This window comes from Pseudophryne corroboree, chromosome 4 (genome assembly GCF_028390025.1).
Source record: "Pseudophryne corroboree isolate aPseCor3 chromosome 4, aPseCor3.hap2, whole genome shotgun sequence".
Taxonomy (NCBI): Eukaryota; Metazoa; Chordata; class Amphibia; order Anura; family Myobatrachidae; genus Pseudophryne; species Pseudophryne corroboree.
The window spans coordinates 436587095-436611502 of NC_086447.1; the positions used below are offsets into that span (position 1 = coordinate 436587095).

A 24408-nucleotide genomic window follows, 5' to 3' on the forward strand; every position below is an offset into this window, starting at 1 on the left:
CTCTATGTGGTTTTTCAAGTCGCCTAGGGGTGCTGCACCTTCCATTGCCTATACCATTTAGTTGTGCGGGCACCCGGCGCAATACTCTACACAGCTGATGGGAGAGCCGGTACTACCAAGGGCTATCATTCAGTTACACCAGCGGCAGTCGGTGTAACTATTTTACAAGGCTCCCCTGCGCTTTCAACATCCATTTCCAGGCATCCATGGTTCTGTGGACCATGTTCACCACGGGTTTTAAGAAGTCAACCATTTCTTGGTGATTGTTTTACTATTACACTGTGGTATTTTTTCGCACTGGTGCTTTAAAGCAACAAGCACCATTTTTCTGCAAATAAAACAGTTGTTAAATAAGCTCAAGATGACAGCTCCTATTGCAACTGAAGAGCATATAAGTGGGTTTATGCCTAAGGTGAGTCCTTTGGGCATTATACATATGTATTCTGAGTCAGAAGCGGAGGGGATATTGCATGATGCAGTACTAGAGGACCAGGAAGAAGCAAGCTCATTGGAAAGTATTTTCCGTACATTATTGAAATACAAACGTAAAGAGATAGACGTTTACTATAATTATCTATCACTAAGTGATTACTACTGGTCCAAAAAGATACCCCGGGGACTCAGAATGAAAAACACACCCACTATAGGATGGCATGACCCGTCCTTTTGCAGGAAATGGGTGGGTATTATGAACAGGTGTTCTATGGACTTGATGTTGCTGATTATTGAACAAAGCACAAAAGAAATGAATCAGATAAAAGATAAGATTGCAGCATTTGAGGCTATACACAAATCGGCTCTGGTGGCGGATGAAGAGACAAATTGGTATGAAAAACTTAGTAACCAATTACAGACCTACAAGAGAGATTTAATTAAATTCAAAGCTCATAAAAAAAATCTAAGGTGGATCAAAACTATGACAACAACAATGTGTACCGGTGGAACGACAACCAGCAAAAATACGGTCAGAAAAGACCATTTTCCGCCGATGTCAGGTCAACAGACGCAATCAAGACTCATCCAATGAGTACACGTCAACAGCGAGTGAGTCTGATTCCTATGCAACATCATCTCAAGCGCACGGCCCTTTAGGGGTCACCACCAGGGCCAAAGAACGAGGTGACCTAGATGGCGAGCATACACGCGTGACGGGGCCAGCAATGGAAGAGGCAGAGGGCGGGGAAAAGCTGCAAAGCCGCCGAAAGGGAAGAAAGTCCAGTAATTAATCTCTCGGACTCTGAGTTTAATGATATAGAGCTTCAAGTTCTAGCTAAAGGACTGTCGTTTGTGTCTCTGTCTAAACCACAATCATTACAATGGAAAATAGAGAAGTACAATCTCAAAAGAACACTCAAATTAAAAGAATTCTTTGCAAAACAGCCTCCAACACCTATCTCCAATTTAGCTCAATCTAATTTGGTGATACCTGAGAAATTAAAGAAAATCTTGCCTCCATTCGTACATTCATGCGCCTGGTGGAACAGGACTGTGATCAACTGGTGGACAAACCACCTCCAGTTCGGGACAATCTCACTAAAGGCTAGAGAGAGGCACTAGCTAAGTTGGCTGCCAGTAAAGATTTAGTATTTAGACCCGCAGATAAAGGGGGTGCCCTTGTAGTGCAAAACTTAAACGACTATAAAGAAGAAATTGGACTACAGTTGAGAAACAGCACTACTTACTGCCAATTGACTAGCGATCCGACAGCCCAATTCATTAAAGAACTTACAGAATGTTTAGATTTGGCAGTGGACTCTAATTTAATTCCAGCTAATGTCAGGGATGCGTTGATTCCATCTTACCCGGTAGTTCCACTACTATATACTACACCTAAAATTTATAAGAGGTTGGTCAAACCCCCTGGCCGAACTATTATATCGGCTATGGACTCATTGTTCCAACCAATGGACATCTTTTTAGATGAGATTTTGCAGCCGTACATTCAATGCATGCCTAGATACTTGCTGGACACAAGTACATTGTTGAGGCACATTGAAAGTTTACCCACGCTGCCGGCAGATACATTACTCTGCACAATTGACGTGCAGAGTCTTTATACCACTATACCCCATGATGGGGGTTTGGCAGCAGTGGATACATTTTTACATGCTCAAGTTGATTATTCGGGACCAGCTATTTCATTGTGTCTCAAACTATTGGAGATGACGTTACTTAAAAATTACTTTATGTACGACGGCAAATTTTATTTGCAACGTCGAGGTTGTGTGATGGGGTCCAGTGTGGCCCCATCGTACTCGAACATATATATGTTTGGGGTTGAGGAGGAATTGTTTTTTGAAAATACTAAGACATCTGAGGGTATTATATTCTTCTGCAGGTATATTGATGACTTGTTAGTCATCTGGCAGGGCACTAAAGAATCCTTAATGGCCATCATAGATACCCACAACAAGAGGGAACATCCTATAAAGTTTACTTAAGCTATTAATGAAAATACTATCCAGTTTTTGGATGTTCAATTAACCATTGAGAATGGGAAAATTATTACATCATTATTTTCCAAACCTACAGACAGGAATAATCTCCTCCATTTTAAAAGTTGTCATCCATTACCCTTGAAATTGGGGTTGCCGTATTCTCAGTTTGTGCGGGTCAAACAAATAACTTCCGACCCCACGTTGGCGGCCAATCAGATAGACATTATGTCTACAACATTTTTGGCCAGGGGATATAGTCCAGTGCTCTTAGAACAGGCTAAGAAGAGAGCACTGGCATTAGATAGACGGCAACTCCTCTATCCACAGAAAGATCAGCCCCGTACTGTTTGTATCCCATGGGTCCAGGATTTCAATTCGGTGAGCAATACCATTAAGGGCTCAGTCAATAAGCATTGGGAACTTGTGTAATCAGACCCAGATTTAAAACTTGCAAATACTAGGATTATGCCCTGTTACAAAAGAACTAGAAATCTTCGTGACATACTAGTTAGAACTGATATATTTGATCCTGAGTCACAGTCCCCATTTTTTGGCACGAGGAAAGGATGTTACAAGTGTACTTGTACCACCTGTCAGTTTTTGATACCTGGAGATAAGTTCCAACACCCACACACTGGTAAAACTTAGCAAATTCAACACCGTCTCACTTGTGGGTCTCGGTTTGTGATTTACCAATTGATCTGTCCCTGTGGGTTGTCATACATTGGGAAAACGGAAAGAACGTATGACAGCCCACAGGTCAGTTATCAAAGCAGCTATTAATACTGGCAAAAGCGACCAACCGGTCGCACACCATTTTTGTACTGCACGTCATTCACTCACTTCTGTGAGATATAGAATGATTGATCAGATTTTGCCGTTCCTTAGGGGGGTAATCGAGGATTGAAACTACTGCAGAGGGAAACACAGTGGATCCAACGGTTGGACACTGTCACCACGGGGGCTCAACGGGCATTTGGGCCTAAGTCATTTTAGATAGTATATAATGATCTTATTCAGCCCTGTGCAAAAGTTATATATACTGCTATATTAAGTATCCTCCCTGATGATAATTTTGTGGTTATAGCTGTGTTCAAACATGTCACTTTGTTTATTTGTTAGTTTTATATGGTTGCCATGGTGATGGGAGCATAAGGATTACGTCAATGATGACGTATGCGCTGCTGGGCAGGTTGCCGTCCCGTTTTCGGAAGAACGGCGCTACACACCTGGGTGATGTCTCTAAATAGGTGTGTTTTGCATTATGTGTAAGCATGAGGACAATGTTGTAAACATTGAAACGTTGCTTGTACGCTGCCTCTATGTGGTTTTTTCAAGTCACCTAGGAGTGCTGCACCTTCCGTTGCCTATATTATATTTATTTATATATATATATATATATATATATATATACACATATACATATATATATATATATACATATATATATATATATATATATATATATATATATATATATTAGCACACTGATGTTGATGCTCATCATTCTGAATTTAATACTTTAATTATCCTCGGGATCCGAACCCCCCCGAACTTCACCCATTTTACACAGGTCCGAGGTAGACTCGGATCCTCCCGCCTTGCTCGGTTAACCCGAGCGCGCCCGATCGTCATCATCCCGCGGTCGGATTCTCGCGAGATTCGTATTCTATATAAGGAGCCGCGCGTCGCCGCCATTTTTCACTCGTGCATTGGAGATGATCGTGAGAGGACGTGGCTGGCGTCCTCTCAGTTTCTATGTTCAGTGGGCTGCAAATTATGCTGCAAATATCTGTGCTCAGTGTGCTGCAAATATCTGTGCTCAGTGTGCTGCAAGTGCAAATATCTACGTTCTCTACCTGAAAAACGCTCCATATCTGACTGTGCTCAGTGTGCTGCAAATATCTGTGCTCAGTGTGCTAATTGCTTTATTGTGGGGACTGGGGACCAGCAGTATTATATAGTAGGAGGACAGTGCAGAGTTTTGCTGACCAGTGACCTCCAGTATTATACGTTCTCTGCCTGAAAAACGCTCCATATCTGTGCTGCATTGTAGTATATAGTAGGAGGACAGTGCAGAATTTTGCTGACCACCAGTATAACTATATATATAGCAGTACGGTACAGTAGTCCACTGCTCTACTTACCTATGTGTCGTCAAGTATACTATCCATCCATACCTGTGGTGCATTTCAGTATTGCACAGTTTGCTGACCACCAGTATATACTATATAGCAGTACGGTACAGTAGGCCACTGCTCTACCTACCTCTGTGTCGTCAAGTATACTATCCATCCATACCTCTGGTGCATTTCAGTTTTGCACAGTTTGCTGACTACCAGTATATAATATATAGCAGTACGGTATAGTAGGCCACTGCTCTACCTACCTCTGTGTCGTCAAGTATACTATCCATCCATACCTGTGGTGCATTTCAGTTTTGCACAGTTTGCTGACCACCAGTATATAATATATAGCAGTACGGTACAGTAGGCCACTGCTCTACCTACCTCTGTGTCGTCAAGTATACTATCCATCCATACCTGTGGTGCATTTCAGTTTTGCACAGTTTGCTGACTACCAGTATATACTATATAGCAGTACGGTACAGTAGGCCACTGCTCTACCTACCTCTGTGTCGTCAAGTATACTATCCATCCATACCTGTGGTGCATTTCAGTTTTGCACAGTTTGCTGACCACCAGTATATACTATATAGCAGTACGGTACAGTAGGCCACTGCTCTACCTACCTCTGTGTCGTCAAGTATACTATCCATCCATACCTCTGGTGCATTTCAGTTTTGCACAGTTTGCTGACTACCAGTATATAATATATAGCAGTACGGTATAGTAGGCCACTGCTCTACCTACCTCTGTGTCGTCAAGTATACTATCCATCCATACCTGTGGTGCATTTCAGTTTTGCACAGTTTGCTGACCACCAGTATATAATATATAGCAGTACGGTACAGTAGGCCACTGCTCTACCTACCTCTGTGTCGTCAAGTATACTATCCATCCATACCTGTGGTGCATTTCAGTTTTGCACAGTTTGCTGACTACCAGTATATACTATATAGCAGTACGGTACAGTAGGCCACTGCTCTACCTACCTCTGTGTCGTCAAGTATACTATCCATCCATACCTGTGTTGCATTTCAGTTTTGCACAGTTTGCTGACCACCAGTATATAATATATAGCAGTACGGTATAGTAGGCCACTGCTCTACCTACCTCTGTGTCGTCAAGTATACTATCCATCCATACCTGTGGTGCATTTCAGTTTTGCACAGTTTGCTGACTACCAGTATATACTATATAGCAGTACGGTACAGTAGGCCACTGCTCTACCTACCTCTGTGTCGTCAAGTATACTATCCATCCATACCTGTGTTGCATTTCAGTTTTGCACAGTTTGCTGACCACCAGTATATAATATATAGCAGTACGGTACAGTAGGCCACTGCTCTACCTACCTCTGTGTCGTCAAGTATACTATCCATCCATACCTGTGGTGCATTTCAGTTGTGCGCAGTATACATAGTAGTAGGCCATTGCTATTGATATATTACTGGCATATAACTCCACACATTAAAAAATGGAGAACAAAAATGTGGAGGGTAAAATAGGGAAAGATCAAGATTCACTTCCACCTCGTGCTGAAGCTGCTGCCACGAGTCATGGCCGAGACGATGAAATGCCATCAACGTCGTCTGCCAAGGCCGATGCCCAATGTCATAGTAGAGAGCATGTAAAATAAAAAAAAATAAAGCTCAGTAAAATGACCCAAAAATCGAAATCAAAATCGTCTGAGGAGAAGCGTAAACTTGCCAATGTGCCATTTACGACACGGAGTGGCAAGGAACGGCTGAGGGCCTGGCCTATGTTCAAGGCTAGTGGTTCAGCTTCACATGAGGATGGAAGCACTCATCCTCCTGCTAGAAAACTTAAGAGTTAAGATGGCAAAAGCACAGCAAAGAACTGTGCGTTCTTCTAAATCACAAATCCCCAAGGAGAGTCCAATTGTGTCGGTTGCGATGTCTGCACCTCTTTTTTCTTTCATTTTTCTTTGCATCATGTGCTGTTTGGGGACTATTTTTGGAAGTGCCATCCTGTCTGACACTGCAGTGCCACTCCTAGATGGGCCAGGTGTTTGTGTCGGCCACTTGGGTCGCTTAGCTTAGTCACACAGCTACCTCATTGCGCCTCTTTTTTTCTTTGCATCATGTGCTGTTTGCGGACTATTTTTTTTGAAGCGCCATCCTGTCTGACACTGCAGTGCCACTCCTAGATGGGCCAGGTGTTTGTGTCGGCCACTTATGTCGCTTAGCTTAGTCACACAGCTACCTCATTGTGCCTCTTTTTTTCTTTGCATCATGTGCTGTTTAGGGACTATTTTTTTGAAGTGCCATCCTGTCTGACACTGCAGTGCCACTCCTAGATGGGCCAGGTGTTTGTGTGGGCCACTTGGGTCGCTTAGCTTAGTCATCCAGCGACCTCGTTGCAAATTTTAGGACTAAAAATAATATTGTGAGGTGTTCAGAATAGACTGAATATGAGTGGAAATTATGGTTATTGAGGTTAATAATACTATGGGATTAAAATGACCCCCAAATTCTATGATTTAAGCTGTTTTTGAGGGGTTTTTGTAAAAAAACACCCGAATCCGACAAAAAAATTTCAGGGAGGTTTTGCCAAAACGCGTCCGAATCCAAAACAAAAACACAAAACCCGAAAAATTTCCAGTACACATCACTAACTTTAATACATGTTAGCCAACTATTACCAGGTAATCATTTTAAATAACCAAACAATTGAAGACTTAACTGCTATTTTTTAAGATTCCCCAACCCAAGAAAGTTACACCATACATCTCAAATGTTTTACTAAACACTTTGTGACCATTTCACATGTAATAATACTGATACCGAATAGTATTTTTTTCAAGAAAAACTACTTTTTACTTTGTTACCTTTGTTAGAAAATGATCTTTGTAAACAACTTGTTTTATAGCATTACTTGTCTATTAGCTTAGACATATTTTCTAATATCACGTTTATTTATTTAATTAAAAAAGTTAGTAAACCATCCATGGACAGGTCGGGGGTGAGTACCAAAAAACCCGGATCCTCTTCTACTCTACTTTCCTCTCTCTGCTCTCAACTTACCTTACTAGATCCTTGGCGTACACACCATCCCCTTCAATGGGATTATTCCTTTTATTCACACCCACACTCTACTCACTCCCGCATTGACTATCTATTTCTGTCTAAACACCTCTTCTTTAAAGTCACCCACACCTCAATCAAGGACATCATCATTTCAGACCACGCTCCCATCACCCTGTCCCTACATTTATCCCTACCCCAGAACATTTCTAAATGTTGGAGATTCCCAGCATATCTCATACACTCAGAAGATTTCTTATTACATCTCAAACATTCCTGGCATAATTATACTACTGATAACCTGGATCAAACATCTAACACTCCACTCTTCTGGGGGGCCTCTAAGGCAGTCCTTCGAGGCCATATTATTTCCTATGTTAATTCCAAGCGTAAGAAATTCAACACCAAATTGCAGGAACTTAGCGCGGCTCTCACACTCGCATACCGCACTTACAAACAATGCGACAATCCTACTCATAGAGAAACGTACCTCATGGCAAAACAAATCTATGATACCTTTCTCACCGAACAGGCCCAGATCAGCTATGATTACGGCAGAAATAGATTCCATAGGTGGGGAAACAAGTCTGGAAGACTATTGGCCAACTTGGTTAGGGGGCCCCGAAACAAAACATGGGTTAACTCGTTGCACAGCTCTGGAGGTGTTCTTTCTGATCCCACTGACATTTGCTCGGCCTTTATGAGATTCTATAAATCCTTATATACTGCCGACATTGATAACGCAACTGATGGTCAGCTATTCCTGGTTGAGGCGCAGTTACCAAGGCTGGAAATGGAGGAAAGAGACTCACTAGATGCTCCCATAACTGATGATGAGGTACGGGCCACCATTAAGTCCTTACCCAATGGAAAGAGCCCTGGCCCTGACGGCTTCAGTGCCGAATTTTATAAGATGCTGGATGCCGATATACTCCCTATATTAACACGATTATATAATCACATCCTAACAACAGGAGAGACTCCCCTTCGTTTTAACGAAGCCAAGCTTATAGTACTCGCAAAACCGGGTAAAGATCCTGCCCAAGTAGGGTCATATCGCCCCATTTCACTCCTCAATCAGGACTTTAAAATATTGACCAAAATCATAGCTAATAGGTTGCAAGCCTACCTACCCCGCCTTAGCTCACCCGCGCAGATGGGGTTTGTCAAGGGTAGACAATCCACACGAGGAGTGCGGGCGGCCCTGACTGCGATATCTCATACCCGCTTCAATCAGGCCAAAAACAACATCATTGTGAATCTGGACGCAGAGAAGGCGTTTGATAAAATTGCCTGGCCTCACCTATCCCGAGTACTCGCCCACCAGGGATTCGGCGCAGCGTTCTGCAACTTGGTACAGACCTTGTACAATAACCCAGTGGCACAGGTCTTAGTCAACAATGTGACATCTTCACCCTTCACGTTGGAAAGAGGCACTAGACAAGGATGCCCCTTATCCCCCCTCCTTTTTGATCTAGCACTAGAACCTCTTATACGTCACATTCTGCTACACCGAAACTATGGGGGCATCAAGGTGGGTACACAGGAATTACGGGTAGTGGCATTCGCAGATGACCTGCTCCTTTTTATGTCAGACCCTCACCGTACGATCCCACAGCTGATTACTGTGATTGATCGTTTCTCCTCTTTTGCAGGGTTTTCCATTAATTACAGTAAGTCGGAGGCACTAGCCATATACGGACAGGCGAGATTGGGTTGGGGGACTACTTTTCCCTTTAAATGGGCGAATACACATATTACCTATCTAGGCGTTGCACTCCCTACCCACCCCTGCCACCTATATAGGCTTAATATCACCCCGGTCCTCCATAAGATTAGAACCGAACTTGGTCTCTGGCAATCCCTCCCCCTTAACATGCTAGGGAGATGTAACCTATTTAAGATGGCCAGCTTCCCAAAACTCCTTTATATTCTACAGATGACCCCCCTTCTATTATCCAAGTCGGATATATCTTCTCTGAATACCTCTATCTCCAGATACATCTGGGCTGGCAAACGTCCAAGGATTAGCATGAAAAAATTGTCCCAGACGGTACCCAGAGGAGGAATCAATCTACCTGATGTTAACCAATACAATCTTGCGTGCCTCCTCCGTATTGCTATGGACTGGCTTGGGGACAATAATTACTACACGGACTCCAGCCTAGACTCTCAACTTTGCGCCCCCTTATCTCTCAGTTATCTCCTTCATGCCAAACCCTCCAAGTTGGCGCTACATATCACCACTAATTCATTACTACTCCCCATAATACAGGCGTGGCAAATGGCGAGGAAATCTCTCAAACTTCAACACTTGTGCTCACTCTCGATGCCCCTTACAGGCAACCTGGAGTTTCAGGAAGGAGAGGCTCTGCAACCCTTCATTGCCTGGCACTCTCTTGGTATCCGCAACCTACGCAACTTGCTTAATACCTCCCGTGTCCCGCTGTCATTCGCGGAGGCACGAGAAAAATATGGCCTGCCCCCTCACCACGAGTTTGCCTACTTCCAGGCAATACATTATCTTAAAAATGTACTTTCTAAACTGACGGGGAGTGATTTTCTTAACTCTCTAGATACATTACTCCAATCAACATGCTACTCTATATCAACCATCTATACACGTATTCGTCATGAACTCAATCCTGACACGGACCTTCCAGAGCTGTCCCAATGGTCCTCCCACATTTCAACGGTAACCCCTGAATCCCTCCTAAATCACTTTCAACTCACCCTAAAACTTATCCCTGCAAGCTCCTATCAAGAGATGGCCTACAAAATGCTCCATAGGGCATACATCTCACCTAAACGCCGATTCTTGATGGGCATCTCAGAAGACAGCAAATGCACTAAATGCTCAATGGAGGGGGCCGACCTCTTCCATTGCTTCTGGGACTGCGCTCTGGTGTCACAGTTTTGGCATGAGGTACATCATTATGGAACCACCTCCTTAGGCATATCCTTTAGATGCACTGTTTCTTGGGCATTGTTTGGGTGTTTGACTGACCAGCCAGACATCCCCAGGTCTAACAAAAAACTACTTATGATATTATCTGCGGCTGGCAGGAAGGCAATCCTACAACAATGGATCCACAACATACCCCCTAATCTTTCGATGGTGACCTCTAGATTATTTTTTCTATTCACCATGGACTGGCTGGAGGCCTCTATCCATAAGGAGAGGCTCACCCCTGCCTTGTTCCAATGCTGGGACACATACATTTTGACACTCCCTCTACACACTAAACAAGCCATTGACAAATGCTTTCAATCTACCTCATGGTACCTCCTTCACACTTTAGCCCAACCTAACCCCTTGAACATCTGATCTACCCTCTCTTCTTTCCTTTTTTCCGGATCCCTCCTCCGCTCCGTTCTATTTTCAATCGTCACCGGGTTGACTAGAAATATGGACCCTCGATATTGGAAGATTGCTCTGTGGATGGATCAACGACCCGTGTCCCATAGTAGGCATTACATGTTAGTTTATTTTTATTTTTTGTTTTTGTTATAGGTGTTATTATGTATATGTTTAGGGAATTCAAAATACTCTGTCCATATTGGCGGAGAACTGATGTTTAAACCACCCCTTTCCATCTATAGTCTATGCCGCTTGGAGAAATAAAGCATATTCTCAATTCCCTGATATCCTTAGTTATACATAAGTTACCTTTCTTGGAAGGGTATGAAGGTTTTATGTGGAGAAAAGTTTGAAAATACGTTTTGATCTCTACCAAGTTTTATATGAGACTGAATAATCTGTATCTTCCTGTCTTTTGCCTAGAGGCTTATATATAGTGCATGTTATGTTGTACAATGCTGACTATATATTCCATTTGATGTCTCAAAATGCTGTTTATCTACTCTGTATGGTGTGAGATTATAATAAAAATAATTTGAAAAAAAAAAAAAAAAAAAGTTAGTAAAGCAAAACTATGGCAACTGGATATTGTATCCAATGCTGGATTAAACCCTGTGGAGGGTCAAAATCTCGGGACCTCTCTCGCAAATGCTCTCCAAATACGCGTTTAATTTTATCAACCAACAGTCTATGATCTGGAAACTGTAATGTGAATCTGATGTCTATGGTTTATGTACTTTAAGCTGTTAATGGGTACATTGCATTAATACAGTATTTTCTCTATAGAGTCTTTAATGTAAAGTTTTTGTTTCTTTGAGCTTATTATTTTTTTTCTATCTTTTGGAAATAATTTAAGAAGCTTGATTGTAATAATCTTCCAAGGTCAAATTAATATATTGTGATCCATTGTCGCGAGTCCCTAAAAGGTGCGTGGCCCATAGGCCGGTGCCTACTCTGCCTGTTTGGTGATCTGGCACTGACTGTATCTCATTTTTGTACTATTCATTTATTAGCCAAAAGCTCACAAAAATAAGAATTTACTTACCGATAATTCTATTTCTCATAGTCCGTAGTGGATGCTGGGGACTCCGAAAGGACCATGGGGAATAGCGGCTCCGCAGGAGACTGGGCACAAAAGTAAAAAGCTTTAGGACTACCTGGTGTGCACTGGCTCCTCCCCCTATGACCCTCCTCCAAGCCTCAGTTAGGATACTGTGCCCGGACGAGCGTACACAATAAGGAAGGATTTTGAATCCCGGGTAAGACTCATACCAGCCACACCAATCACACCGTACAACTTGTGATCTGAACCCAGTTAACAGCATGATAACAGAAGGAGCCTCTGAAAAGATGGCTCACAACAACAATAACCCGATTTTTGTAACAATAACTATGTACAAGTAATGCAGACAATCCGCACTTGGGATGGGCGCCCAGCATCCACTACGGACTATGAGAAATAGAATTATCGGTAAGTAAATTCTTATTTTCTCTAACGTCCTAGTGGATGCTGGGGACTCCGAAAGGACCATGGGGATTATACCAAAGCTCCCAAACGGGCGGGAGAGTGCGGATGACTCTGCAGCACCGAATGAGAGAACTCCAGGTCCTCCTCAGCCAGGGTATCAAATTTGTAGAATTTAGCAAACGTGTTTGCCCCTGACCAAGTAGCTGCTCGGCAAAGTTGTAAAGCCGAGACCCCTCGGGCAGCCGCCCAAGATGAGCCCACTTTCCTTGTGGAATGGGCTTTTACTGATTTTGGCTGTGGCAGGCCTGCCACAGAATGTGCAAGCTGAATTGTACTACAAATCCAACGAGCAATCGTCTGCTTAGAAGCAGGAGCACCCAGCTTGTTGGGTGCATACAGGATGAACAGCGAGTCAGATTTTCTGACTCCAGCCGTCCTGGAAACATATTTTCAGGGCCCTGACTACGTCCAGCAACTTGGAATCCTCCAAGTCCCTAGTAGCCGCAGGCACCACAATAGGCTGGTTTAAGTGAAATGCTGAAACCACCTTAGGGAGAAATTGAGGACGAGTCCTCAATTCTGCCCTGTCCGTATGAAAAATTAGGTAAGGGCTTTTATAGGATAAAGCCGCCAATTCTGATACACGCCTGGCTGAAGCCAGGGCTAACAGCATTACCACTTTCCATGTGAGATATTTTAAGTCCACAGTGGTGAGTGGTTCAAACCAATGTGATTTTAGGAATCCCAAAACTACATTGAGATCCCAAGGTGCCACTGGAGGCACAAAAGGAGGCTGTATATGCAGTACTCCCTTGACAAACGTCTGAACTTCAGGAACAGAAGCTAGTTCTTTTTGGAAGAATATTGACAGGGCCGAAATTTGAACCTTAATGGACCCTAATTTGAGGCCCATAGACAGTCCTGTTTGCAGGAAATGCAGGAATCGACCCAGTTGAAATTCCTCTGTAGGGGCCTTCCTGGCCTCGCACCACGCAACATATTTACGCCAAATACGGTGATAATGTTGTACGGTTACATCCTTCCTGGCTTTGATCAGGGTAGGGATGACTTCATCCGGAATGCCTTTTTCCTTCAGGATCCGGCGTTCAACCGCCATGCCGTCAAACGCAGCCGCGGTAAGTCTTGGAACAGACATGGTCCCTGCTGGAGCAGGTCCTTTCTTAGAGGTAGAGGCACGGGTCTTCCGTGAGCATCTCTTGAATTTCCGGGTACCAAGTCCTTCTTGGCCAATCCGGAGCAACGAGTATAGTCTTTACTCCTCTCCTTCTTATGATTCTCAGTACTTTTGGTATGAGAGGAAGAGGAGGGAACACATACACTGACTGGTACACCCACGGTGTTACCAGAGCGTCCACAGCTATTGCCTGAGGGTCCCTTGACCTGGCGCAATATCTGTCCAGTTTTTTGTTGAGGCGGGACGCCATCATGTCCACATTTGGTTTTTCCCAACGGTTCACAATCATGTGGAAGACTTCTGGGTGAAGTCCCCACTCCCCCGGGTGAAGATCGTGTCTGCTGAGGAAGTCTGCTTCCCAGTTGTCCACTCCCGGAATGAACACTGCTGACAGTGCTATCACATGATTTTCCGCCCAGCGAAGAATCCTTGCCACTTCCGTCATTGCCCTCCAGCTTCTTGTGCCGCCCTGTCTGTTTACGTGGGCGACTGCCGTGATGTTGTCCGACTGGATCAACACCGGCTGACCCTGAAGCAGAGGCCTTGCCTGACTTAGGGCATTGTAAATGGCCCTTAGTTCCAGGATATTTATGTGAAGTGACGTTTCCATGCTTGACCACAAGCCTTGGAAATTTCTTCCCTGTGTGACTGCTCCCCAGCCTCTCAGGCTGGCATCCGTGGTCACCAGGACCCAATCCTGAATGCCGAATCTGCGGCCCTCTAGGAGATGAGCACTCTGTAACCACCACAGGAGAGACACCCTTGTCCTTGGAGACAGGGTTATCCGCTGATGCATTTGAAGATGCGATCCGGACCATTTGTCCAGCAGATCCCACTGAAAAGTTCTTGCGTGGAATCTGCCGAATGGAATCGCTTCGTAAGAAGCCACCATCTTTCCCAGGACCCTTGTGCATTGATGCACTGACACTTTGCCTGGTCTTAGGAGGTTCCTGACTAGGTCGGATAACTCCCTGGCTTTCTCTTCCGGGAGAAACACCTTTTTCTGTACTGTGTCCAGAATCATCCCTAGGAACAGCAGACGTGTCGTCGGAATCAGCTGCGATTTTGGAATATTTAGAATCCATCCGTGCTGTCGTAGTACTACTTGAGATAGTGCTACTCCGACCTCTAACTGTTCTCTGGACCTTGCCCTTATCAGGAGATCGTCCAAGTAAGGGATAATTAAGACGCCTTTTCTTCGAAGAAGAATCATCATTTCGGCCATTACCTTGGTAAAGACCCGGGGTGCCGTGGACAATCCAAACGGCAGCGTCTGAAACGGATAGTGACAGTTCTGTACCACAAACCTGAGGTACCCTTGGTGAGAAGGGCAAATTGGGACATGGAGGTAAGCATCCTTGATGTCCAGAGACACCATATAGTCCCCTTCTTCCAGGTTCGCTATCACTGCTCTGAGTGACTCCATCTTGAACTTGAACCTTTTTATGTAAGTGTTCAAGGATTTCAGATTTAAAATGGGTCTCACCGAGCCGTCCGGCTTCGGTACCACAAACAGCGTGGAATAATACCCCTTTCCCTGTTGTAGGAGGGGTACCTTGATTATCACCTGCTGGGAATACAGCTTGTGAATGGCTTCCAATACCGCCTCCCTGTCGGGGGGAGACGTTGGTAAAGCAGACTTCAGGAACCGGCGAGGGGGAGACGTCTCAAATTCCAATTTGTACCCCTGAGATACTACCTGCAGGATCCAGGGGTCCACTTGCGAGTGAGCCCACTGCGCGCTGAAATTCTTGAGACGGGCCCCCACCGTGCCTGAGTCCGCTTGTAAGGCCCCAGCGTCATGCTGAGGACTTGGCAGAAACGGGGGAGGGCTTCTGTTCGTAGAAAGAGGCTGTCTGCTGCAGTTTTTTTCCCCTTCCTCTGCCCCGGGGCAGATATGAGTGGCCTTTTGCCCGCTTGCCCTTATGGGGACGAAAGGACTGAGCCTGAAAAGACGGTATCTTTTTCTGCTGCGAGGTGACTTGGGGTAAAAAGGTGGATTTCCCAGCCGTTGCCGTGGCCACCAGGTCCGATAGACCGACCCCAAATAAGTCCTCCCCTTTATACGGCAATACTTCCATATGCCGTTTGGAATCCGCATCCCCTGACCACTGTCGCGTCCATAATCCTCTTCTGGCAGAAATGGACATCGCACTTACTCTTGATGCCAGAGTGCAAATATCCCTCTGTGCATCTCGCATATATAGAAATGCATCCTTTAAATGCTCTATAGTCAATAATATATTGTCCCTGTCCAGGGTATCAATATTTTCAGTCAGGGAATCCGACCAAGCCACCCCAGCACTGCACATCCAGGCTGAGGCGATTGCTGGTCGCAGTATAATACCAGTATGTGTGTATATACTTTTTAGGATATTTTCCAGCTTCCTATCAGCTGGTTCCTTGAGGGCGGCCGTATCAGGAGACGGTAACGCCACTTGTTTTGATAAGCGTGTGAGCGCCTTATCTACCCTAGGGGGTGTTTCCCAACGTGCCCTAACCTCTGGCGGGAAAGGGTATAATGCCAATAATTTTTTAGAAATTAGCAGTTTTTTATCGGGGGAAACCCACGCTTCATCACACACCTCATTTAATTCATCTGATTCAGGAAAAACTACGGGTAGTTTTTTCACACCCCACATAATACCCTTTTTTGTGGTACTTGTAGTATCAGAAATGTTCAAAACCTCCTTCATTGCCGTGATCATGTAACGTGTGGCCCTAATGGAAAATACGTTTGTTTCCTCACCGTCGACACTGGAGTCAGTGTCCGTGTCTGTGTCTGTATCGACCTGAGGAAACGGGCGCTTTAGAGCCCCTGACGGTGTTTGAGACGCCTGTACAGGTATTAACTGATTTGCCGGCTGTCTCATGTCGTCAACAGTCTTTTGTAAAGTGCTGACACTATCACGTAATTCTTTCCATAAGACCATCCAGTCAGGTGTCGACTCCCTAGGGGGTGACATCACTAACACAGGCAATTGCTCCGCCTCCACACCATTTTCCTCCTCATACATGTCGACACAACGTACCGACACACAGCACACACACAGGGAATGCTCTGATAGAGGACAGGACCCCACTAGCCCTTTGGGGAGACAGAGGGAGAGTTTGCCAGCACACACCAGAGCGCTATATATATATACAGGGATAACCTTATATAAGTGTTTTTCCCTAATATAGCTGCTATATATATTTATATGCCAATTTAGTGCCCCCCCCTCTCTTGTTTTACCCTGTTTCTGTAGTGCAGGACTGCAGGGGAGAGTCAGGGAGCCTTCCTCCAACGGAGCTGTGAGGAAAAAATGGCGCCAGTGTGCTGAGGAGATAGGCTCCGCCCCCTTCTCGGCGGCCTTTCTCCCGCTTTTTTATGGAAAAATTGGCAGGGGTTAAATGCATCCATATAGCCCAGGAGCTATATGTGATGTATTTTTTGCCAAAAAAGGTGTTTTTATTGCGTCTCAGGGCGCCCCCCCCCAGCGCCCTGCACCCTCAGTGACCGGAGTGTGAAGTGTGCTGAGAGCAATGGCGCACAGCTGCGGTGCTGTGCGCTACCTTATTGAAGACAGGACGTCTTCTGCCGCCGATTTTCCGGACCTCTTCAGTCTTCTGGCTCTGTAAGGGGGCCGGCGGCGCGGCTCTGGGACCCATCCATGGCTGGGCCTGTGATCGTCCCTCTGGAGCTAATGTCCAGTAGCCTAAGAAGCCCAATCCACTCTGCACGCAGGTGAGTTCGCTTCTTCTCCCCTTAGTCCCTCGGTGCAGTGAGCCTGTTGCCAGCAGGTCTCACTGAAAATAAAAAACCTACTTTAAACTTTTACACTAAGCAGCTCAGGAGAGCCCCTTAGCCTGCACCCGCCTCGTTCGGGCACAAAAATCTAACTGAGGCTTGGAGGAGGGTCATAGGGGGAGGAGCCAGTGCACACCAGGTAGTCCTAAAGCTTTTTACTTTTGTGCCCAGTCTCCTGCGGAGCCGCTATTCCCCATGGTCCTTTCGGAGTCCCCAGCATCCACTAGGACGTTAGAGAAATAATGTTTTTTTTTATTTTGTTTTTTTAAATAATTAATCACCACATCACAGTCTATAAGGTGCTGTGCCTGACAGTAGTGCAATTGGGTACAGTAGGTTCAGCACGTAATATCATAGAAATGATAGGAAGATTCAAGATTTTAAAACCCCAACAGGATACTTAAACCCAGGTTTAAGGTTCAATTTAAGATTAATTAACATAGATCTCAGGTTCATTGTGTATGAAAAATGATGCTCCAGTCAATCAGCTCCCAAATGTCATTTTTCAAACAGATGATAGTTAGGAGCTAAACACATGACAGCAACTGATTGGCTGGAGCACCATTTATCATACGTGATGAGTTTTATCATCCAGAACAGGGCTGTTTCTAGCCAATTTGGCTCCCAGTGCGAGATTTAAAAATGTGCCCACCCCCTAGGGGCGTGGCCTCAATCAAATGGACGTGGTCTTGTTGAAATGGGTGTGGACTTGCCTGAAAAGACTACCTTACACCCCAGTTTTTGACCTTGCGCCGACAGATCACGGCGACCACAGGAAAAATATATATATATATATATGTATATATTATGCCATACACCCCAATGCCCTTGATACATTAAATCCCCATTTTACACATTATGGCAGGCAAGTGTCCTCATTTTACACAATACGGCAGGCAAGTGTCCCTATTTTACACATTACAACAGGCAAGTGTCCCCATATTACACGTTACGGCAGGCAAGAGTCCCCATTTTACACATTACGGCAGGCAGGAGTCCCCATTTTACACATTACGGCAGGCAAGTGTCCCCATTTTACACAATACGGCAGGCAAGAGTCCCCATTTTACACATTACGGCAGGCAAGTGTCCCCATTTTACACAATACGGCAGGCAAGTGTCCCCATTTTACACAATACGGCAGGCAAATGTCCCCATTTTACACAATACGGCAGGCAAGTGTCCCCATTTTACACAATACGGCAGGCAAGTGTCCCCATTTTACACAATACGGCAGGCAAGTGTCCCCATTTTACACAATACGGCAGGCAAGAGTCCCCATTTTACACAATACGGCAGGCAAGTGTCCCCATTTTACACAATATGGCAGGCAAGTGTCCCCATTTTACACAATATGGCAGGCAAGAGTCCCCATTTTACACAATTCGGCAGGCAAGTGTCCCCATTTTACACAATTCGGCAGGCAAGTGTCCCCATTTTACACAATTCGGCAGGCAAGTGTCCCCATTTTACACAATACGGCAGGCAAGTGTCCCCATTTTACACATTACGGCAGGCAAGAGTCCACATTTTACACATTCCGGCAGGCAAGTGTCCCCATTTTACACAACACGGCAGGCAAGAGTCACCATTTTACGCATTACGACAGGCAAGTGTCCCCATTTTACGCAATACGGCAGGCAAGTGTCCCCATTTTACACAACACGGCAGGCAAGTGTCCCCATTTTACACAATATGGCAGGCAAGAGTTCCCATTTTACACAATACGGCAGGCAAGAGTCCCCATTTTACACAATACGGCAGGCAAGAGTCCCCATTTTACACAATATGGCAGGCAAGAGTCTCCATTTTATACATTGCGGCAGGTGGCAGAGGAGGAGGGGGGGGGAGAAAGAGAGAGAGAAACTTACGTTTGAAGAGGTTCTTCCCGCTCTTTAGGCCCGCCTCTCCCTCGTCGCGCCAGCCCTTCCTGTAGCTTGGCTCCCCCTCCTCCCTCTTCCCAAGTACCCAGCTCAGGGGGGGCGGAGTTTCACGGAATGACGCGATTGTGTCGTGATGTCACGACGCAAACGCGTCATTCCGTGAAACTCCACCCCCCAAGCTGGGTACTCGGGAAGAGGGGGGAAACAAAGAGCAGCAGAAGTGCAGCGGGGGGCGCCCCGTGCGGTTGCATGGTTCACCCGCCGCAAGAAACGGCACTGATCCAGAACAAGTTTTATCACTGCTTGATAAATGAGCCCCCTAGAGTGGTATTTATCAAAGCATGGAAAGAGAAAAATATGTATGTAGAAAAATAAAGTAATCAATCAGCTACTGTCATTTTTCAACCGCAGCCTATAAAATAAGAGTTAGAAGCTGATTGGTTAGTGCCTTATCTCTCTCCCTACTTTTATACATATACCTCTACAGTAAGTCTAAGTTCTGGCAATTAGGAAGGTAAGTTAGGTATGTTAAATCTGAACCACTCATTTCAAGTTTGAACATTTAGACAAAAATGACCGAATCTAATTTTGCTTGTTTTTACCTGTCAAGGTCACATTTCTGCCTCTCATAGTTGCGAAGAACTCTCAAGACTTGGACATCTTGACTGAGAAAGCAAGGCGGTAGGAGACCATGGATGCCCAGCTGTAGTCTCTCCTCCAGAGAGAATGCCATACCCTAAATAACAGAAGAAAAGAAAAAACATTAATCACTGATTTTTTTTTAATAAGGGAATACAGTAAGCTCTGTATTGTTATTTACAGGCTAAATACTTTACTGAGGATATTTACCAAAGTAGGGTATTGCAAAACCACAGTTATACTGGGAATATTATGGATAGCTTTGTAAACATGAGATGTCATAAGGCCAAACCGCAGATGAAATTGTACTTTAATAAATTTACCTGTAGGTGTTAAATCATTACAAATAAATCCTGCTGTTGTCCAATATTTTATTGTGAATACTGGCATGAATTAATATAAAATATTGAAAACATTGAATATTGAATCAGAGTTCCAGGGATAACCAAATAACCTTCCATCTGTATACACTGGGTGAAACTGAAAACTGGAAATGTTGTACTCATAGGGCCTAATTCAGTAAGGATTGAAAATTCTGCTAATTAGCAGAATTTGCAATCTTATTGTGCACATGCTGTGGGACGCCAATCGCAGGGCATGGCCGCCCAGCATGCTGACTGCCCCCCCCCCCCCCCCCCCCTTGATCAAGCAGAAATTGTGATCACGCCGCAATTTCTGTTTATCGCAGAAATTAGGTTTGCCTGCACTTGCAGGAGGTCCGCTGCCATCTTTCTGATCGCGGCAGCTGCGTGGGATGTCACGCCCATGCCACCCATTTGGATGACTCAGCCCGTTTCCCTGTCTCCGCCCTCAACCCTGCAACGCTCCAGCTCCACCTAGGAAACGGAGCGTCGATGACCCCCCCGCTCCGCGAACGCCTCTGCCTGATTGAGGACAGACCCTGCACATGCACCCGCATCCCTTTAGCAATTTTTGCGGTTGCGATCCAAGCTGAATCGGGCCCACAGTCAGTAACCAACATCTGCAAGTGCTGTTCTGACACAATGTTATACTCAGGGGCGTATCTATGGGGGAGGGGACCCGTGTGTAGTCTCCGCATGTGGGCCCCCTCCTCCTCTGCAGCCGGCAGTGCAGTTAGTGCTCTGAGCACTACAGAGACTCTGGCACAGTGCCAGAGACAACAGCGCTTGTGCAGGTGTCTGGGAAAATGACGTGGTGGCCTGAAAATGACGCGGGGACTTGCACAAGCCCTTTAGACTCTGGCACTGTGCCAGAGTCTGTCTAGTGCTCAGAGCACTAACTGCGCTGCCGGCTACAGAGGAGGAGGGGCCCACACGAGGAGACGCCGATGGACACCAGAAAGGTAAGTATAGATGAAATGGGTGCAGTGTGTGCGGTGTGGGTCCCCTCTGGACCCAGTGGCCCGCTGCACCCATTATAGATACGCCACTGCTTATACTGTACATATTATCATGCCGATTGAAAGTATCGCTAGTTGAACAATACACTATTCAAGTCTCTATCTTCAGAATTAAAAAAGTTCATCAAAGAAGAAAAAATAAGAATTTACTTACCGATAATTCTATTTCTCATAGTCCGTAGTGGATGCTGGGAACTCCGTAAGGACCATGGGGAATAGCGGCTCCGCAGGAGACTGGGCACAAAAAGTAAAAGCTTTAGACTAGCTGGTGTGCACTGGCTCCTCCCCCTATGACCCTCCTCCAAGCCTCAGTTAAGATACTGTGCCCGGACGAGCGTACATAATAAGGAAGGATCTTGAATCCCGGGTAAGACTCATACCAGCCACACCAATCACACCGTACAACTCGTGATCTGAACCCAGTTAACAGTATGATAACCGTAGGAGCCTCTGAAAAGATGGCTTCCAATAATAAACAACCCGATTTGTTTGTAACAATAACTATATACAAGTATTGCAGACAATCCGCACTTGGGATGGGCGCCCAGCATCCACTACGGACTATGAGAAATAGAATTATCGGTAAGTAAATTCTTATTTTCTCTGACGTCCTAGTGGATGCTGGGAACTCCGTAAGGACCATGGGGGTTATACCAAAGCTCCCAAACGGGCGGGAGAGTGCGGATGACTCTGCAGCACCGAATGAGAGAACTCCAGGTCCTCCTCAGCCAGGGTATCAAATTTGTAGAATTTAGCAAACGTGTTTGCCCCTGACCAAGTAGCTGCTCGGCAAAGTTGTAAAGCCGAGACCCCTCGGGCAGCCGCCCAAGATGAGCCCACCTTCCTTGTGGAATGGGCTTTTACAGATTTTGGCTGTGGCAGGCCTGCCACAGAATGTGCAAGTTGAATTGTACTACAAATCCAACGAGCAATCGTCTGCTTAGAAGCAGGAGCACCCAGCTTGTTGGGTGCATACAGTATAAACAGCGAGTCAGATTTTCTGACTCCAGCCGTCCTGGAAACATATATTTTCAGGGCCCTGACTACGTCCAGCAACTTGGAGTCCTCCAAGTCCCTAGTAGCCACAGGTACCACAATAGGTTGATTCATGTGAAACGCTGAAAACCACCTTAGGGAGAAATTGAGGACGAGTCCTCAATTCCGCCCTATCCGAATGAAATATCAGTTAAGGGCTTTTATAGGATAAAGCCGCCAATTCTGATACGCGCCTGGCTGAAGCCAGGGCCAACAGCATTACCACTTTCCATGTGAGATATTTCAAATCCACTGTGGCAAGTGGTTCAAACCAATGTGATTTTAGGAACCCTAAAACTACATTGTGATCCCAAGGTGCCACTGGAGGCACAAAAGGAGGCTGTATATGCAGTACCCCTTTGACAAACGTCTGAACTTCAGGCACTGAAGCCAGTTCTTTCTGGAAGAAGATCGACAGGGCCGAAATTTGAACCTTAATGGATCCTAATTTTAGGCCCATAGACAATCCTGCTTGCAGGAAATGTAGGAAACGACCCAGTTGAAATTCCTCCGTAGGGGCCTTCTTGGCCTCACACCACGCAACATATTTTCGCCAAATGCGATGATAATGTTTTGCAGTCACATCCTTCCTGGCCTTGATCAGGGTAGGGATGACTTCATCTGGAATGCCTTTTTCCTTCAGGATCCGGCGTTCAACCGCCATGCCGTCAAACGCAGCCGCGGTAAGTCTTGGAACAGACAAGGACCCTGCTGGAGCAGGTCCTTCCTTAGAGGTAGAGGCCACGGGTCCTCCGTGAGCATCTCTTGCAGCTCCAGGTACCAAGTTCTTCTTGGCCAATCCGGAGCCACGAGTATCGTTCTTACTCCTCTCCTTCTTATGATTCTCAGTACTTTTGGTATGAGAGGAAGAGGAGGGAACACATATACCGACTGGAACACCCACGGAGTTACCAGAGCGTCCACCGCTATTGCCTGAGGGTCCCTTGACCTGGCGCAATATCTGTCCAGTTTCTTGTTGAGACGGGACGCCATCATGTCCACCTTTGGTTTTTCCCAACGGTTTACAATCACTTGGAAGACTTCTGGATGAAGTCCCCACTCCCCCGGGTGGAGGTCGTGTCTGCTGAGGAAGTCTGCTTCCCAGTTGTCCACTCCCGGAATGAACACTGCTGACAGTGCTATCACATGATTTTCCGCCCAGCGGAGAATCCTTGCAGCTTCTTGACTTAGGGCATTGTAAATGGCCCTTAGCTCTAGGATATTTATGTGAAGAGACGTTTCCATGCTTGACCACAAGCCCTGGAAATTTCTTCCCTGTGTGACTGCTCCCCAGCCTCTCAGGCTGGCATCCGTGGTTACCAGCATCCAATCCTGAATGCCGAATCTGCGGCCCTCTAGAAGATGAGCCTTCTGCAACCACCACAGGAGAGATACCCTTGTCCTTGGAGATAGGGTTATCCGCTGATGCATCTGAAGATGCGATCCGGACCATTTGTCCAGCAGATCCCACTGAAAAGTTCTTGCATGGAATCTTCCGAATGGAATCGCTTCGTAAGAAGCCACCATTTTTCCCAGGACTCTCGTGCACTGATGCACTGACACTTGTCCTGGTTTTAGGAGGTTCCTGACTAGCTCGGATAACTCCCTGGCCTTCTCCTCCGGGAGAAACACCTTTTTCTGGACTGTGTCCAGAATCATCCCTAGGAACAGTAGACGTGTTGTTGGAATCAGCTGTGATTTTGGGATATTTAGAATCCACCCGTGCTGACGTAGCACTACCTGAGATAGTGCTACTCCGACCTCTAACTGTTCCCTGGACCTTGCCCTTATCAGGAGATCGTCCAAGTAAGGGATAATTAATACGCCTTTTCTTCGAAGAAGAATCATCATTTCGGCCATTACCTTGGTAAAGACCCGTGGTGCCGTGGACAATCCAAACGGCAGCGTCTGAAACTGATAATGACAATTTTGTATCACAAACCTGAGGTACCCTTGGTGAGAAGGGTAGATTGGGACATGGAGATAAGCATCCTTGATGTCTAGAGATACCATATAGTCCCCTTCTTCCAGGTTCGCTATCACTGCTC

At 45.6% G+C, this 24408-nt stretch overlaps 1 protein-coding gene across 2 annotated transcripts in view; it reads right to left on the bottom strand.

Moving 5' to 3' along the window:
• ME1 (malic enzyme 1) overlaps window positions 1–24408 on the bottom strand; it is a 672171-nt gene that overhangs the window by 539510 nt on the left and 108253 nt on the right. For both annotated transcript variants that reach the window (XM_063916902.1, XM_063916903.1), the window contains exon 2: window positions 19908–20041. In XM_063916902.1, the coding sequence (XP_063772972.1) occupies window positions 19908–20041 (134 nt within the window). The remainder of the gene's footprint in view (window positions 1–19907; window positions 20042–24408) is intronic.